Source organism: Falco cherrug, chromosome 19, assembly GCF_023634085.1.
Source record: "Falco cherrug isolate bFalChe1 chromosome 19, bFalChe1.pri, whole genome shotgun sequence".
In the NCBI taxonomy this organism is placed as follows: Eukaryota; Metazoa; Chordata; class Aves; order Falconiformes; family Falconidae; genus Falco; species Falco cherrug.
Genome location: NC_073715.1, coordinates 1,321,600 through 1,337,856, shown reverse-complemented (window position 1 = coordinate 1,337,856; position 16,257 = coordinate 1,321,600). Strand labels below are relative to the sequence as shown.

General features: G+C 65.3%; 1 protein-coding gene across 1 annotated transcript; it reads right to left on the bottom strand.

The window, feature by feature from the left end:
- Nucleotides 1-4,471: 4,471 nt before the first annotated feature.
- NTRK1 (neurotrophic receptor tyrosine kinase 1) lies at nt 4,472-14,512 on the bottom strand. The gene is made up of 17 exons (XM_055696926.1): nt 14,257-14,512; nt 11,885-11,959; nt 11,665-11,736; nt 11,104-11,172; nt 10,654-10,808; nt 10,399-10,547; nt 10,144-10,270; nt 9,722-10,051; nt 9,473-9,490; nt 9,159-9,217; nt 8,817-8,919; nt 8,260-8,406; nt 8,032-8,162; nt 7,758-7,930; nt 5,831-6,071; nt 5,241-5,399; nt 4,472-5,134 (listed from the first exon to the last, which is right to left on the bottom strand). Exons 1-17 carry the CDS (start codon nt 14,451-14,453, stop codon nt 4,949-4,951), a joined length of 2,391 nt encoding a protein of 796 aa, XP_055552901.1. The 5' UTR covers nt 14,454-14,512; the 3' UTR covers nt 4,472-4,948.
- Between the last annotated feature and the right edge of the window lie 1,745 nt (nt 14,513-16,257).

Genomic DNA, 16,257 nt, shown 5'->3' with positions numbered 1-16,257 from the left:
TGCCCTGCATCCCAGGGACATCATCCTGGCATCCCGGGCACACGTCACCCAGGATCCCTGCATCCCAGGGACATCATCCTGGCATCCCGGGCACACGTCACCCAGGATCCCTGCATCCCAGGGACATCATCCTGGCATCCTGGGCACACATCACCCAGGATCCCTGCATCCCGGGGACATCGTCCTGGCATCCTGGGCACACATCACCCAGGATCCCTGCATCCCAGGGACATCATCCTGGCATCCCGGGCACACGTCACCCAGGATCCCTGCATCCCGGGGACATCGTCCTGGCATCCTGGGCACACATCACCCAGGATCCCTGCATCCCAGGGACATCATCCTGGCATCCCGGGCACATGTCACCCAGGATCCCTGCATCTCGGGGACATCATCCTGGCATCCCGGGCACACGTCACCCAGGATCCCTGCATCCCAGGCACATGTCACCCAGAATCCCTGTATCCTGGACACACATCATCCCAGGATCCTGGCAGACATTGTCCCTGCATCCTGGACATACATCATTCCCTCATCCCAAAATCCTGGGTATATGTTCTCCTCACATCTTGACATCCCAGGCAGATATCATCCCAGGATCCCAGGCACACATCATCTGCACATCCCGGGATCCTGGGCACACATCATCCTTGCAACCTGGGATCCCGGACACACATTGTCCCTGCATCCCAGGTACAGATCATTCCCTCATTCCAACATCCCGGGCACATATCATCTGCGCATCCCGGGATCCTGGGCACACATCCCTGCATCCCGGGCACACATCATCCCTGCATCCCGGGATCCCGGGCATACATCATCCCTTCATCCCTGCATCCCAGGCACACATCATCCCTGCGTCCCAGGATCCTGGGCACACATCATCCCTGCATCCCAGGCACATATCATCTGCGCATCCCGGGATCCTGGGCACACATCCCTGCATCCCAGGCACACATCATCCCTGCATCCCGGGATCCCGGGCATACATCATCCCTTCATCCCGGGATCCCAGGCACACATCATCCCTGCATCCCGGGATCCCGGGCACACATCATCCCTGCATCCCGGGCACACATCATCCCTGCATCCCGGGATCCTGGGCACACATCATCCCTTCATCCCAGGATCCCAGGCACACATCATCCCTGCGTCCCAGGATCCTGGGCACACATCATCCCTGCATCCCAGGCACACATCATCCCTGCATCCCGGGATCCCGGGCACACATCATCCCTGCATCCCGGGCACACATCATCCCTGCATCCGGGGATCCCAGGCACACATCATCCCTGCATCCCGGGATCCCAGGCACACATCATCGCTGCATCCCGGGATCCCAGGCACACATCATCCCTGCATCCCGGGATCCCAGGCACATATCGTCGCTGCATCCCAGGATCGCAGGCACGTGTCACCCAGACAACCCATCCCTCCACTGCAGGATCCTTGGCCATGTGTTTCCCCTGCATCCCAACACCCTGGGATCCCTGACCATACATCACCCCCCTGTCCTGGGATCCCTGGCCTTGCGTCGCCCCTATACCCTGGGATACTCAACCATCCATCACCCCTAGATCCCAGGATCCTGGCCATATATCACCCCTAGATCCCAGGATCCTGGCCGTATATCACCCCTAAATCCTGGGATCCTGGCCCTATATCACCCCTAGATCCCAGGATCCTGGCCTTATATCCCACCTATACCCTGGGATCGTGTCCCCCCATCCCAGGACCCCTGGTCGGGCAGCTCAGCACCACGTGTGCCCCCCCACCCCCTGCCCAGCGAGCACACGTACATTAGCTGGCCCTAACTGATGTCAAGGCGCCGTTAATTGCCTCTCCTCGTTACACTAATAGCTCTAATCACTCATAACGATTTTCACGTCCCAGGGTGGCTCAGCTGCCCCCCCACCCCGCCCACCCCGGGGCTCCATTAGGATCAAGCCCACCCACAGCTGGGGGTCTGCTGTGGCCACCCCCAAACGCCGCTTCCCGGAGCAGGGATGGGCAGCGTGGCTGGGGGGGGGGGCGCTGCTACAGGCGCTGAGGGGTCTTGGGCTGGGGACCTGGTGTAGGATGTGACCCCCCCACCCCGATGCTCTTTAAAGGGTCCCCAGGGTGTCGGGGAAATATTGCTCGGGGACACTTGAGGGGCACTTTAGTTGCGCCTCAGCGCCGAGATGCCTTTGTAGCCCCCCCTGCCAAGACCCCCAGTAGTGCCAGAGGGGATGGGGACCCCCAAATGCACTTAGGAGCAGCCAGGTGTTGGGGGGGCTGCGCCCAGCACTCAGTCCCTCCCACGACCCGTAGTGCTGGGATGCACCTGCATCCCCAGCCCCACTGTCCCCCCAAACCATCCATCCCTGGAAGGGGGGGAACCCCAAAACACACAGCTGGTCCCCTTAGGGGGTTCTGGGGGGCACAGGACCCCCCCAGGGAGCAGATCTAGCCCCATTGGGGTCCAAACTGGCAGCATCAGGGATGCTGGGGTGGGACCCCCCCGTGTGGGATGCGGCCATGGACCACCAGTGGCTCTTGGCAGCTGCGTTAGTTGCAAGATGCAGGATCGGGCCCAAGACCCCCCAGCCCTCATTAACCCTCGTTAGCGGGGCCAGGCCGCGGTGCCACTGGGGTGGGCAGCATTGCCGGGAGTGGAGCCGTTAATTACCTCATTGCCAGAGTCCATTACCGTTCCCCCCGGAGCGGGTGAAATGGAGAAACTGCGGCAGGATGGTACGGAGGGGGGGGGATAAAAATCAATCAGAGCTGAACCCTTCAGGGAAAAGGGCTTGGGGGGGGCTTAACCCTTCCCTGACCACCCTGAGGGGGAAACTGAGGCACTGCCACCCCCATGGGGGAAACTGAGGCACAGCTGCGGGGAAGCCCACCCTGCTTGGGGAGGGGGCGGGGGGTGTCATCATGGTGCACGGTCCCTTTTGGGGGCGTTGTCTGCGGCAATCTGTGGTGCAGGGCTGGAAAAGCTCAAGGTTGTAATCTTGTTCCTTCCTCAAATTAAATAAGAGGGAAAAAGGCCATAAATCAGCACGGGCAGCGATTAGAGGGACCCCAAGGAGGCAGCTGGGGGGCACTGCCAGCTGCGCTGGAGCAGGGCCAGATCCTGCCCACACCAGCTCCCCACATCCCACAGCTGGACCCTCGGCAAAGCTTTGGAGCCAGCTGGATGAACCGGAGCCCTGGGCTGGATGCGGGGATGGATTACAGGCTGGGAGCCGTGGGGCGCTGGGACGGCTCCAGTTTCCTCCAGCTCTTGTGGCACATCCAGCCCCGGCCACCCAGCACATGTGCCACATCAGTCCTGAGCCCCTCAGCGCCCACCGTGGACCCCGGCTGCTCTTGCCTTGCGCAGTGCCTCAGTTTCCCCTGTGACCCCGTTTTCCTCCTGCTTATCTCGGGTCGCGGTGGGTAACAAAGGAGCTGCCAGGGCCCTGCCTGCGCTGCCTAATTAGCCAGATGAAATCAATTCAGCTCCATTACGGTCAGCTCCAGGTCTCAACCATTACCAAGGCAGCCAGAGAGCCCAGGGAAGGATGATGGAGTGGATGCTACAGGGCATGCGATAACCCCCTGGCTCTGATCAAGGGCACAGGGAAGGGGGGGGGCTTTGCCCCTTTCATGGGGGCTGGATTTCTACTGCAAAATCCCAACCCCCCCTTCCCGGACTCCTTGGCAAGGGGACGAGGCACCTGGGCCAGGGTGTGGTGGGAGCATCCCTGGAGGGATGCTCGAGGTGGTCCCCATGGCACAGCCAAAACAATCCCTCTGGGTTGGGGGTGGGGACATGGGTTCTGCATCCTGGGCATGCACCATCCCTGCATCCTGAGATCCTGGGCACACATCACCCCTGAATCCTGGGCATGCACCATCCCTGCATCCCGGGCAGGTATCACCCCTGCATCCTGAGATCCTGGGCACACATCACCCCTGAATCCTGGGCATGCACCATCCCTGCATCCCGGGCAGGTATCACCCCTGCATCCTGAGATCCTGGGCACACATCACCCCTGAATCCTGGGCATGCACCATCCCTGCATCCCGTGCAGGTATCACCCCTGCATCCTGAGATCCTGGGCACACATCACCCCGCATCCTGGGCACACATCAACCCTGCATCCCGGGCATGCACCATCCCTGCACCCTGGGTATGTATCATCCCTGCATCCCGGGATCCTGAGCACACATCATCCCTGCATCCTTGGCATGCATCATCCCTGCACCCTGGGCACGCGCCATCCCTGCATCCCGGGCACATATCACCCCTGTGTCCCAGCCATGCATCATCCCTCCATCCCTGCACCCTGGGATCCCTGGAGCAACACACCTCCTCCATCTCCTCTTCCCCAGCCGGAGCGCCCCTGCTCCAGAACACCCCTCTTTCTCCCCAGAACCCTCTATCCCGCCCCACGCCCAGCAGACACCCTGGAGCAGGCGCGTCCCAGCGCGGCGGAGGTGGACGGTTTATTATTGACTGGTTTTGCAGCAGAGCGGGTGAGCACAGGGGGTCCCCACCAGCCAGGGACCAGGACAGGGGACAAAGGAGCAGCCAAGCCACAGGGTGCCCCCAACTCCCCCGGGAGCCCTGAGCCCACCTGGCTCCCTCCCTGGCATGGACCCGCTGCTGGGGGGGGCTCTTGGCTCTGCCCCCCCAGAGCCAACCCACATCAGCCAAGCGCCTCCATCCCGGCACGCCAGGGAAATGCCAAGGAGCTGGATGGCAAGGCCGCAACCCTGGGGGGGCACAGCCTCGGGGGGCCCCCAGCCCAGCCCTACAGCCCCCCGTGGGGGTGGGTTGACGTTTCCCACTATAAATAAAGTTTCAGCCCTCTCCCCGCAGTGGGGCATCAGTCCGGCGGGGCTCCGTGGGGTGGGCAGCGAGGAGGGCAGGGGTGGGCAGCGGGGAGCGGAGGGTGGATGGGGGGGTCCCCGCTCAGCCCAGGATGTCCAGGTAGATGGGGGGGGTCTTGACGAGGGCCTGCAGGCGGCTGTGGATCTCCTTGATGGGCCGGCGCTGCTGGGGCTCCCGCTGCCAGCAGCTCTGCATGATGGCATACACCTCGGAGGGACACGTGCGAGGACGCTCCAGCTCCCTCCCCTGCGTGATGCACTCGATGGCCTGTGGGAACGGGGGATGGAGATGGCGTAACCACCTCCCCCCAGGCACCCACCCCCCCGCCCCCACCAGGGGTCTGTCGCCATCCTCATCCTCCCTCCTCGCTCACCTCGGTGTTGGAGAGCTGGTACCAAGGTTGCTTCCCATAGGTGAAGATCTCCCAGAGCACCACGCCAAAGCTCCAGATATCGCTCTCGGTGGTGAATTTACGGTAGAGGATGCTCTCGGGGGGCATCCAGCGGATGGGCAGCATGGTCCTGCCCCCCACCTACCCCCAGCGGGGCTGTCAGTGGGGCAGAGACCCCCCGCATTTGCCCCCTCCAGCCCTAGCCCTAGTCATGAAGCACATCTCCTACTAGGTGTAAGGAGGGAATTTGTTGTGGTGAGACCCTGGCATGGGTTGCTTGGAGAGGCGGGGGGGGGGGGGCTCCATCGCTTTCAAGGTCAAGTTGGAGGGGCTCTGAGCAACCTGGTCTGGTGGACCATGTCCCCACTTATTGCAGGGGGTGGGAGTGGGTGGTCTCTACAGCTCCCTTCCCACCCAAACCATCCTATCAGTCTGATTAATTATGGATGGAGACGGGTTGGGAAGCAGCAGCTAAGAGGGAAAATTGAGCGTGACCCCCCTCGACAGAGCTGGGGGGGGGGGGGGGGGGGAGGGAGGGGAGGAGAGGGGGGGGCAGCCCACCGCCCGCTCACCCGGTAATAGTCGGTGCTGTAGATATCCCGGGACATGCCAAAATCGCCGATCTTCACCACCAGGTCGTGGCCCACCAGGCAGTTGCGGGTGGCCAGGTCCCGGTGGACGAAGTGGAGGGAGGCGAGGTAGACCATGCCTGAGGCGATCTGCGTGGCAATCTGCAGCATGTGGCTCAGCGTCAGCTGCCCGCAGGGCTGCCCCTGCCCCTGGTCCAGGATCTTGGCGTCGGGACCGTGGGACCTGCCGGGGCAGGGGGACATGCCAGAGTTGGGGGGGGAACACGTGTGTGGCATGTGTGTATGCGCAGGTATACGTATTGCTGGAGTGGGTGTGCAAATGCCAGGAAGGATGTGCATGTGTGCATGCATGCTAGGGAAGCGTGCGCGCACACGGGCAGGCACAGCAGTGAAGGAAGCGCACATGTGTGTGCGTGCACACAGGGGAAGGGTGTGCACAGGTGCCAAGGAAGGGTGTGCACATGTGTGTGCATGCACACAGGGGAAGGGTGTGCGCAGCTGTGCACACATGCCAAGGAAGGGCGTGCATATGATTGTGCATGCATGCAGGGGAAAGGTGTGCACATGTGCCAAGGAAGGGTGTGCACATGTGTGTGCGTGCACCCAGGGGAAGGGTGTGCACAGGTGTGCACGCATGCCAAGGAAGGGCGTGCATATGATTGTGCATGCACACAGGGGAAAGGCATGTGCAGCTGTGCACACGTGCAAAGGAAGGGTGTGCATATGCGTGTGCGTGCACAAGAGAAAGGTATGCACTTGTGTGCGTACATGCCAGGGAAGGGTGCACACACACGTGCACACATACCAGGGAAGGGTGCACACAGGCATGCACACGTAGCAGGGAAGGATGTGCACGTGTGCACACACAAGGGAAAGGGGTGCACGTCTGTGCGTGCACACAGGGGAAGGGTACACACAAACATGCATGCGTGCCAGGGAAGGGCATGCACATGTGTGCATGCACACAGGGAAAGGACATACACATGTGTGCACACATGTCAGAGAAGGGTGTGCACATGTGCATGCATGCACAGGGGGAAGGCATGTGCATGCAGAGGGAAAAGGTGTGCACTTGTGCGCACACATGCTAGGGAAGGGTGTGCATATGCATGGGAAGGACATGCACATACATGTGCATCCTTCCCTGGCATGCATGCATGCACACAAGGGAAAAGCATCATGCCAGTATGCACGTGTGTGCAGAGGCGAAGCACATACACATATGTGCCCAGGGCTTGCACGCACGTGTGCATGCACAGGGGCAAAGTGTGCGCTTGTACGCACATGTGCCAGGGAAAGGTGGAGATACACGCGTGCACACCCAGGGAAAAGGCATGCACACGTGTGCACACATGCCGGGGAAGGCCGGGCACGCCTGGCCCATCGCGTGGGGGACAGCTGCGTGGCCGGGGGTGCGAGCCAGCGCCGGGGCGGGTGTGAAAGCGCATGCGAAGCGAGGGGGGCACACGAGGCGTGCCGGGGGGCAGTGTGGCTGCGGCCGCCTCCAGCCGCGCTGCCCTTGATGCCAAACGTGGCTGACAGCCGTGCTGGGGCGGCCGCGGCCGCGAGCTGGGGGGGCTTTGCTCGGCAGAACCATTAATGCCAACTCCCATAACAATAATCATAAAAGCCACGTCTCAGAGCTCCTCGCGCGGCCACTAAAGCGATGCCTCTGGCAGCAGGCCCCCCCCCACTACGCCCCCCCCAATACCTGGGGGGGCAATCGAAAAGTCTCCGCTTATTCCAGCTGATGGCCAATCTCTCTCTATTTAAGCCTCTCAGACAGCTAATCTAATCAATATTGCAAGGAGGGCTGCATTAGCAGGGAGCAGGCTGGCTGTGCTGATGGAGAGGCAGATGGGGGGGGGGGAAGACGGGCAGCCAGGACCACCCCCCCCCCCAAGCCCACCTGAGGAAGCGGTTGAGGTCGCCGTGCTTCATGTACTCGAAGACCATGATGAGGGGTTCGCCCTCAGTGCAGACGCCGTAAAACTTGACGATGTGCTGGTGCTGCAGCACGGTCAGCAGCTCGGCTTCACGTTGGAAATCGAAGCGGGTGCTTTCCGTCACCTCCTTCAGCGCCTGCCGGCACACGGCGTCAACCCCAGCATCCCCCCCTCACCCCAAACCATGGACTCTCCCCCCCCCCCCCCAACTCCAGCATCATCCCCCCTCTTCCTCACCTTCACAGCCACCAAAGTCTTCTCCTGCTCCGGGAGGAGGTTGTAGCACTCGGCCAAGAAAACCTTCCCGAAGGCACCTTCGCCCAGCTCCCACTTCAGCACGATGTCCCGCCGCTGCACATGGTGCACGCCTGGGGGGACCCCCACCCATCAGTGCCTCCCCCTCCCCAAGGGGGGGAGAAATGCGTAGGAGGATGCTCGGGTACCGTGGAACCCCCCAAGCCTTACAGGCGTCGCAGAAATACTGGGGGTTCTCGATGAAGTTGCTCTTCAGCCCCTCCAGCTTGCTCTCGGCTGAGGGGAGGGGGCTGCTGCCCAGGTTCATGAAGTGCAGGGACATGGCCAGGTCGTCCTCTTGGGCCAGCACCGCTGAGCCTTGTGGGGACAAGGACAAGGCCATCGGGGGGGTCCCGCGGCCCCCCCAGCTGGTGCAGCCAGTGCCAGGCTCTGCCGAGCATCCCCCCGCCCCGGCTGGCCCCCGGGGGCCAGGCAGCCCGATCAAACCCATTTAGAGGCTGAATCCATTCCAGGAGTGAATTAGCAGCTGCTGCCCGTGCGGGGGGGGGGGGGGGGGGGGGACCAGCACCCCTCCGCGGTCCCCAGCCACGGTCCCCAGCCATGGTCCCCAGCCATGGCCCCCTCCCCACAGATGCTTCCCAAGCCGGGTACCCAGCACAGCTCCGGCCACCCCAGGGATGCAGGAATCGGGGTGTCCCCGTGCCACGGCTTGAATCCCCCATGGCACTGGGGGAGTTGGGGGGTGGGGGGGCGGGAGGAGGACTCACGGTTAATGCCGAATTTGGATCGGCGCCCGCACTTGTTGAGCACGATGAGCATGATGGAGAGGAAGAGGCAGGCGAACACGGCCAGTGCCACAGCCACCGAGACCTGGTGACAGCAGGGACAGGGCCCAGGTCAGGTCCCACCAGCTCCCCTCTCCCAGCCTTTGGCAGGGCGAGATGGCCACAGGCCCCAGGAGGGGAAACTGAGGCACAGGGGCTCTGTCCTTCATCCCCACCGCATGTCCCCTTCCCGCTCAGCTCTGGTTTGCCTGTCCCCTAAGGATTTGTCCCACCCTCTTACGGGTGTCCTGGTCCCCCCATCCCAAACTCGGAGCATCCCCTCACCCCGAACGTGTGCTCATCCGTCGTCTCCACGGGCCCCTCCAGCGAGCTGTTCCTGGTGCCTGGGGCAGGGAGGAGGGCACAGGGTGAGTGTGGGGCAGGGGGTCCCCATCCCCTGGGGTGGTCCCAGCAAGGCATGGGAGGCCCAGGATGGTGACACCCACCCCCCCCCCCCCGACTCTGCAGCCTCAGCACAGGGTGCGGGTACCCCAGGATCAGCTCTGGCATGGGGGGATGCATGGTTTGGGAGGGGCGGGGGCTGGGGCAGGGGGTTGTGCCAGGGACCCCCGTGGGGAGCAGCGTGCCCGATCACTCACCCAGCGGAGACAGAGACACTGCCGCAGCCCAAAGGGAGAGAGAAAGGAGAAACGCTCGTTATTCCCCAGGTGAGAGCGCCCTGTCTTTCCCACCCCGGGGGAAACTGAGGCACAGCGGGGCGGCTCGGAGCCAGCGGGCAGAGCCAGATACAACCCATTTTGCACCCCAACGTCAAGAAAGATGCAGAGGAGACTGAGCTGGGGGGGGGGGGAGAGCTCCCCGGCAGCCCCCCCCTGCCCAGCACCTACCAGGGATGGGCTCCTCGGGGCTGAAGCTGAAGGGATTTTCCATGAAACGCCCCTGGATGCTGCGGGCGGCGAAGCCCAGGGGGTTGCGGACCAGGAGGGTGTAGTTGCCGTTGTTGACGTGGGTGGGCCGGTTGAGGTGGAGGCAGCCGTGGAGGACGGTGGAGTTGTGCTCGTACTCCACGATGCGGGTGTGGATGTAGGGCCCCTCGCTCAGCGCCGTCCCGTTGAAGAGCCACTGGATGCTGGGGACTGGGTTGCCGTCCACCGAGAAGGGGATGCACCAGAAGTGCTGGGGGATGGCTTCGTGGAGGAGCAGGATCACGGGGGGGACTGGGGGAGGCAGAGCTGGGTGGGTCCCCAGGCCAAAAGCCAGACCCTCCGCCCCCCAGCATCCTCCTCCAGCCCCCCCCCGGGCTGCTCACAGGTGATGTTCAGCATCACGCTGTCCTCCGCCGGCCCTGCCGTGTTCTCCGCTCGGCACGTCAGGTCCTTGTGGTTGAAGCTGGAGGAGACATTGCTGATCTCCAGGACGATCTCCCAGTCCGAGACCTGCAGGCAGCGCCAGGATGGGGTGAACAACCTGCCCCCCCCCACGCCGTGCCAGCTCCTGCATCCCCCCATGCCCACCCCACCAGCGAGGGGATGCTGCAGCAGGGATGAAGGTCCCTGGATCTTGCCTTGGTGATGACGGGCAGCTCGTGTCCCACCTCGGGGACCACCCATGCCCCGGTGGCCGGTGGCTCGGCAGTGATGCGACAGGTGAGGTTGACGCTGTCCCCTTGGCGTAGCATCACCTCGGGGGGTTCAATGCGGACGCTCGGGGGCTCTGCCGAGGAGAAGGGGGTGACTGGGGGCCACGTGTCCCCAGCCAAGCGGCTTGGGAGGGGGGACAAACCCAGCACCCAAAGCCAGCAGGGTCCCCTGCCACGTACCGCAGGCGTGGAGGGGCTGGCTGCCCAGTGGGACCAGTACGCTGCCCTCCCAGCAGCCCAGCAACTGGTTCCCCAGCTCGGCGCGGCTCCCGTTCTGCCAGAGCTGGAGCCAGCGGAGGCTGCAGGAGCAGTTGAAGGGATTTCCCACCAGGATGCTGAGAGGAAGCAGGGAAGAGGACAAGGGCTCAAAGGGGCTGCGGGTCACACACCCGCCTATACATCCCCCCCCGGGGTCAGCAGGGGCTGGATGGGGGGACCCCGCCTGCACGGATCCTGCACTGCCGATGTGCTCCAGCCCGGGCACGGTGCCACGCATGCCACCCCTGTCCCTGTCCCCACGCCCGTGGTTGTCACTGCGGCCCCAGCCCCAGCCCTGCCTCCCTGTCACCCCAGGGGTGCATCCCCGGCGGGGGATGCTCTGCACCCACCTTCCCCCGCTGCAGTACTCACAGTTCTTGCAGGGGCAGATGCTGGAAGGTCTTCCAGGAAAGGCTGTGCAGCGCGTTGAAGGAGAGATTCCTGCTGGGACAGACCCAGTCAGCTGCCCCTTCCCACCACAGACCCCCATCCCACATCCCACATCCCCCCCCTTGCAGAGGGTCTGGCCGGGGCATGGAGCAGCACCAAGGCCACCGTGACCAAGCAAAGTCACCTCTGCCAGGGTGGCCCCAGCCTTTAGGCACCTCCCTGCAAGGGGGGAGCCCCACGCACCCCATCACTGGGTCCCTGCCTGCTCCCCGGGGTCCCCTCCCGCAGCAGGGCATCACGGAGCTCCCCGGGGGGGCTGGCAGCTGCCCCCACTCCTGCCCTCAATCGATGGTTCCCGCTCAGGCACAGAGCCCCACGCGGCCCCCCCAGCCCGGCTGATGCGCCCATGGGACATCATCGATCCTGCCTGGGCGCAGGGACCAGCCACCCTGCGCCAGGGCTGAGCGCCTGCGGGGATGGGGGTCCGAGCCCCAAACGGGGTGGGGGAGCGATTTGAGGGGTGAGGGTGGGGGGGCTACTCACACGTGACTCAGCCTGGGGGTGTCCAGGAAGGCGTCAGTAGAGATGTGCTGCAGCCCTGACCTGGAGATGGTGCTGGAGGAGGGAAGGGCTGAGCACCCACACTGGGGACCCTGAATGCCCATACTGGGAGCATCTCCCACTAGTGGGATCAAGCTCTGGGGGGATCCCCCATCCCCCCCTCCCATTTCCCTGGGTGGGGACCCCACCCCAGGGTACTCACAGGTTCCTGAGGTCCCGCAGCATCCTGGTGTCAGCCCGGGTCAAGGTCGTCAGCATCTGCTGGTTCTCAATGATGCTGGAAAGCAAATGAGGGGGGGTCGGGGGAGCAGCCTCAGGACGCCCCCATGCCAGGGGCTGCTGGCAAAGTGTGGGGCAAGGGGAGTGGGGGGGGCATGGCTCTCCCCCTCCCCAAGCTGTGCCTGTGCTACCCTGCACCAGCCCAGGGTTGGGGGCAGGGACTGGGACTGGGCTGAGCTGCCCTGCTGTGCCTCAGTTTCCCCAGGGATGAGCTGGGAAGGGGTGGGGCAGGGATGGTGGCACCAATCCTGCTGGTGCTGAGCCTCCAGCCAGCACACACCATGTGGGGCCAAGGCTGAGCCACCGCTCAGAGCCCGTGGTCTCACCCAGAGAGCGAGTTTGCCAGGTCTCAGCCCCACTCCCCCATGGGTCCCCCCCTTTCCTCGCACCCCACGGTGTCCTGCGATGGGGGGGGGGGGGGCACCGATTGTCCCCCTCTCCCCTTTTCCCAAGGCGAAGGGAAGCCCCTTTGCAGGCGGGTGCAGGGTTTTCCCACCTGCCCCACCCCAGGGGCTTAATTGGGGGGTTAATTGGGGATTCAGACCCACACCAAAGGGTGTTTGGTCCCACTGACCCCCGGGGGAGGGTCTCTACGGCCACCCCCATGGACAAGGCTGTGGGGATGGGAGGGACAAGGGAGCCTGGGGGTCTCTCGGGGACCACCATCCCCACCACCACCCACCCCACCCAGCGAACAAAGAGCCGGCAGCACCCCGCAGTGCAGTGTCCCCCAGCTCGGGGGGGGGGGGGGGGGGGCAGGGGAAACTGAGGCACAGAGACCCCCGCTACAGCCAGCCCCCAGCAATGCGGCACGGCCAGGGCTGCGGCAGGGGGAAGACCCAGGAGCACAGGCACCTTGGTATCACCCAGCACCCTGTACCCCCCTGCACCCAGCACCCTCCCTGCTCCAGCCCTCCCCTCCCCACCACCCATCCTGGAGCAGGGGGATGAGCGAGAGCAGAGAGCCCCCAGACCAGCAAATTCAGGCACCCCCCCACCCCCAACACCGCAACACACAGGCCCCAGGGCAGGATGACAGCCACCAGGGTGAGGACCTCTCCCTGCACCCTGGCCCTGCCCATCACGGCATGGGTGCTCCCTGACTGGGGACCCCACTGCACCCTCAGCCCATCGCTCCCGCTGGCATCGCTGAGGAGGGGGCGAAGAGCTGCTCCCAGCCCCTCACTTGCTCCCAGGGGGGATGCAGCCGGGCTCCCCCCGTCCTTGCAGCCCTTGACACCCCGCACCAAGCAGCCCCGCTCCCCACAGCCATCCCAGCCCCATGGCAGACCCAGCCCCGTAGCGCTCCCTGCTCCATCACTGCCCCAGCCCAGCCCCATTGCCCCATCCCAAGCTCCATCATCCCCAGCTCCATCGCACCGTCCCCAGCCCCATCAACCCCATGGCACCAGCCCCAACCCCATCGCCCCCTCCCCAGCCCCATCACCCCATCGCACCAGCCCCATCGCCCCCTCCCCAGCACCATCCCCAGCCCCATCGCCCCTGTCGCCAAGCTCCATCACCTCCAGCCCATGGCTCCATCGTGCCCAGCCCCATCACCTTCAGCTCTGCCACCACTGGCTCCTCTGCCCACTCCCCAAGCTCCATCATCCCCAGCCCCATCGCGCTGTCCCCCAGCTCCATCACCACATCCCTCAGCCCCATCGTCACCTGCCTCATCACCCCCAGCCCCACCACCCTGTACCCCAGCCCCTCTCCCTGGTTCCCAAGCTCCATCACCCCCTGCTCCATCACCTGGTCCCCCAGCCCCACCACCCTGGTCCTCTAGCTCCATCACCCCCTGCTCCATCACCCTGTCCCCCAGCCTCCCTCTCTGGTCCCCCAGCCCCATCGCCCTGCCCCCCAGCCCCACTTCCCAGTCCCCCAGCCCCACCGCCCTGGTCCCTGAGCTCCATCACCCCCTGCCCTGTCCCCCAGCCGCACCACCTTGGTCCCCAAGCTCCATCACCTGGTCCCCCAGCCCCACCACCCTGGTCCCCGAGTTCTATCACCCCCTGCCCTGTCCCCCAGCCACACCGCCCTGGTCCCCAAATTCCATCACCTGGTCCCCCTGCCCCATTCCCTGGTCCCCAAGCTCCATTAACCCATCCCCCAGCCCCACCGCCCGGTCCCCTAGCTCCGTCACCCCCTGCTCCATTACCCAGTCCCCCAGCCCCCTTCCCTGGTCTCCCAGCCCCATCGCCCTGGTCCCCAAGCTCCATCACCTGGTGCCCTAGCTCCCCTCCCTGGTCCCCGAGCTCCATCACCCCTGCCGTGTCCCCCAGCCCCACTCACAGGTCGGTGAAGCCGCCGGCTCCCAGCAGCCGGGCCAGACTGCCCACGGTGCCGGGCTCCCGGCAGTGCAGGGTACGGGGCTGGGGGCAGTGGCAGGGCGGGGGGCAGGGCCCGGCAGCCCCCGGGACGGGCAGGGGCAGCAGCGGCAGCAGCAGCAGCAGTGCGGCCAGGCAGAGCCGGGCGGGCAGCGGCGGCATCGCGGCACCGGGACGGGCACCGGGGCTGGACCCGCCGCCGCCGCTGTCCCTCGCACTTGCCCGGCAGCCCGAGCACGGCGCCGGGCCGGGCTTAAAAGCATCGCAGGGACCGGCCCCCGGGAGGGGCCGTCGGCTCCCCCCGCCCCCGCACCGCCCCGACCCCGGAGACCCCCCCCGGCCGCGGGCGGGGATGGAGGGGCCGGGGAAGCCCCCCCGCCCGTGACTCACCGGCGCTCGGAACCCGAGAAGCCCCGCCCGGGCCGGGGGCAAAAGCGGGGGGTGACAGCAGCCCGGCCCGGAGCCCCCCGCCCCGCGGGGAGGGTGTCCCGGCACCCACGGGCACCGAGCGGGGAGCCTGCCTGTATCCTGCCTGCGCCCTGCCTGGGAACCTGCACCCTGCCTGCACCCTGCCTGTATCCTGCCTGCACCCCGCCTGCACCTGCCTGTGCCCTGCCTGTATCCTGCCTGCACCCTGCCTGTACCCCGCCTGCACCTGCCTGTGCCCTGCCTGGGAACCTGCACCCTGCCTGCACCCTGCCTGTATCCTGCCTGCGCCCTGCCTGGGAACCTGCACCCTGCCTGCACCCTGCCTGTATCCTGCCTGCACCCCGCCTGCACCTGCCTGTGCCCTGCCTGTATCCTGCCTGCACCCTGCCTGTACCCTGCCTGCACTCCGCCTGCACCTGCCTGTGCCCTGCCTTGGAACCTGCACCCTGCCTGCACCCTGCCTGCACCCTGCCTGTATCCTGCCTGCACCCTGCCTGTATCCTGCCTGCACCCTGCCTGTATCCTGCCTGTGCCCTGCCTGTATCCTGCCTGCACCCTGCCCACAACCTGCCTGCACCCTGCCTGTATCCTGCCTGCACCCCACCTGCACCTGCCTGTGCCCTGCCGGGAACGTGCACCCTGCTTGCACCCTGCCCATACCCTGCCTGCATCCTGCCTGCACCCTGCCCACAACCTGCCTGCACCCTGCCTGTATCCTGCCTGTGCCCTGCCAGGAACCTGCACCCTCTCTGCACCCTGCCTGTATCCTGCCTGCACCCCGCCTGCGCCTGCCTGTGCCCTGCCAGGAACCTGCACCCTGCCTGCACCCTGCCTTGGAACCTGCACCCTGCCTGCACCCTGCCTTGGAACCTGCACCCTGCCTGCACCCTGCCTAGACCTCTGCACCCTGCCTGCACCCTGCCTTGGAACCTGCACCCTGCCTGCACCCTGCCTAGACCCCTGCACCCTGCCTGTATCCTGCCTGCGCACCCACACCCTGCCTGCACCCTGCCTGCGTGCTGCCTGTGCCCTGTCGGGAACCTGCACCCTGCCTGCACCCTGCCTGCATGCTAGCACCCTACACCTGCACCCCCCAGCCCCACAAAGCAGCATCCCAGCACCCCCAGCCATGCTGGGCACACGTGTGTGCACACACGCATGTACAGACACACGCATGTACACACATACGCATGTACACACACACACGCATGTCACCCCCCTGCCCAGGACCTGCCTCGGCCCAGAGCTGGCTACCGGATGTCACACCAGCACCCCTGGGCTCATGGGGCCACCAGGAGCCCCCCAACCTGTCACACCCCCCCCCCCGGGCCGGACCCCCACAACCTGGAAGCGTGACGGAGCTGCCCTGGCTCAGGCTCTTCCCCCAGCGCCCCGTTATATTGGGGTGCAGAGAGGCTGGACACAGGGGGGACATTTGGTGGCCTGGTGGCCCTGGCCCCAGCTGTCCTCCCCCGGCAGGACCCTCCTCCTCCTCCCCAGGGAGGCAGGGCACGGATGGTGTGCACCCACCCCCCCT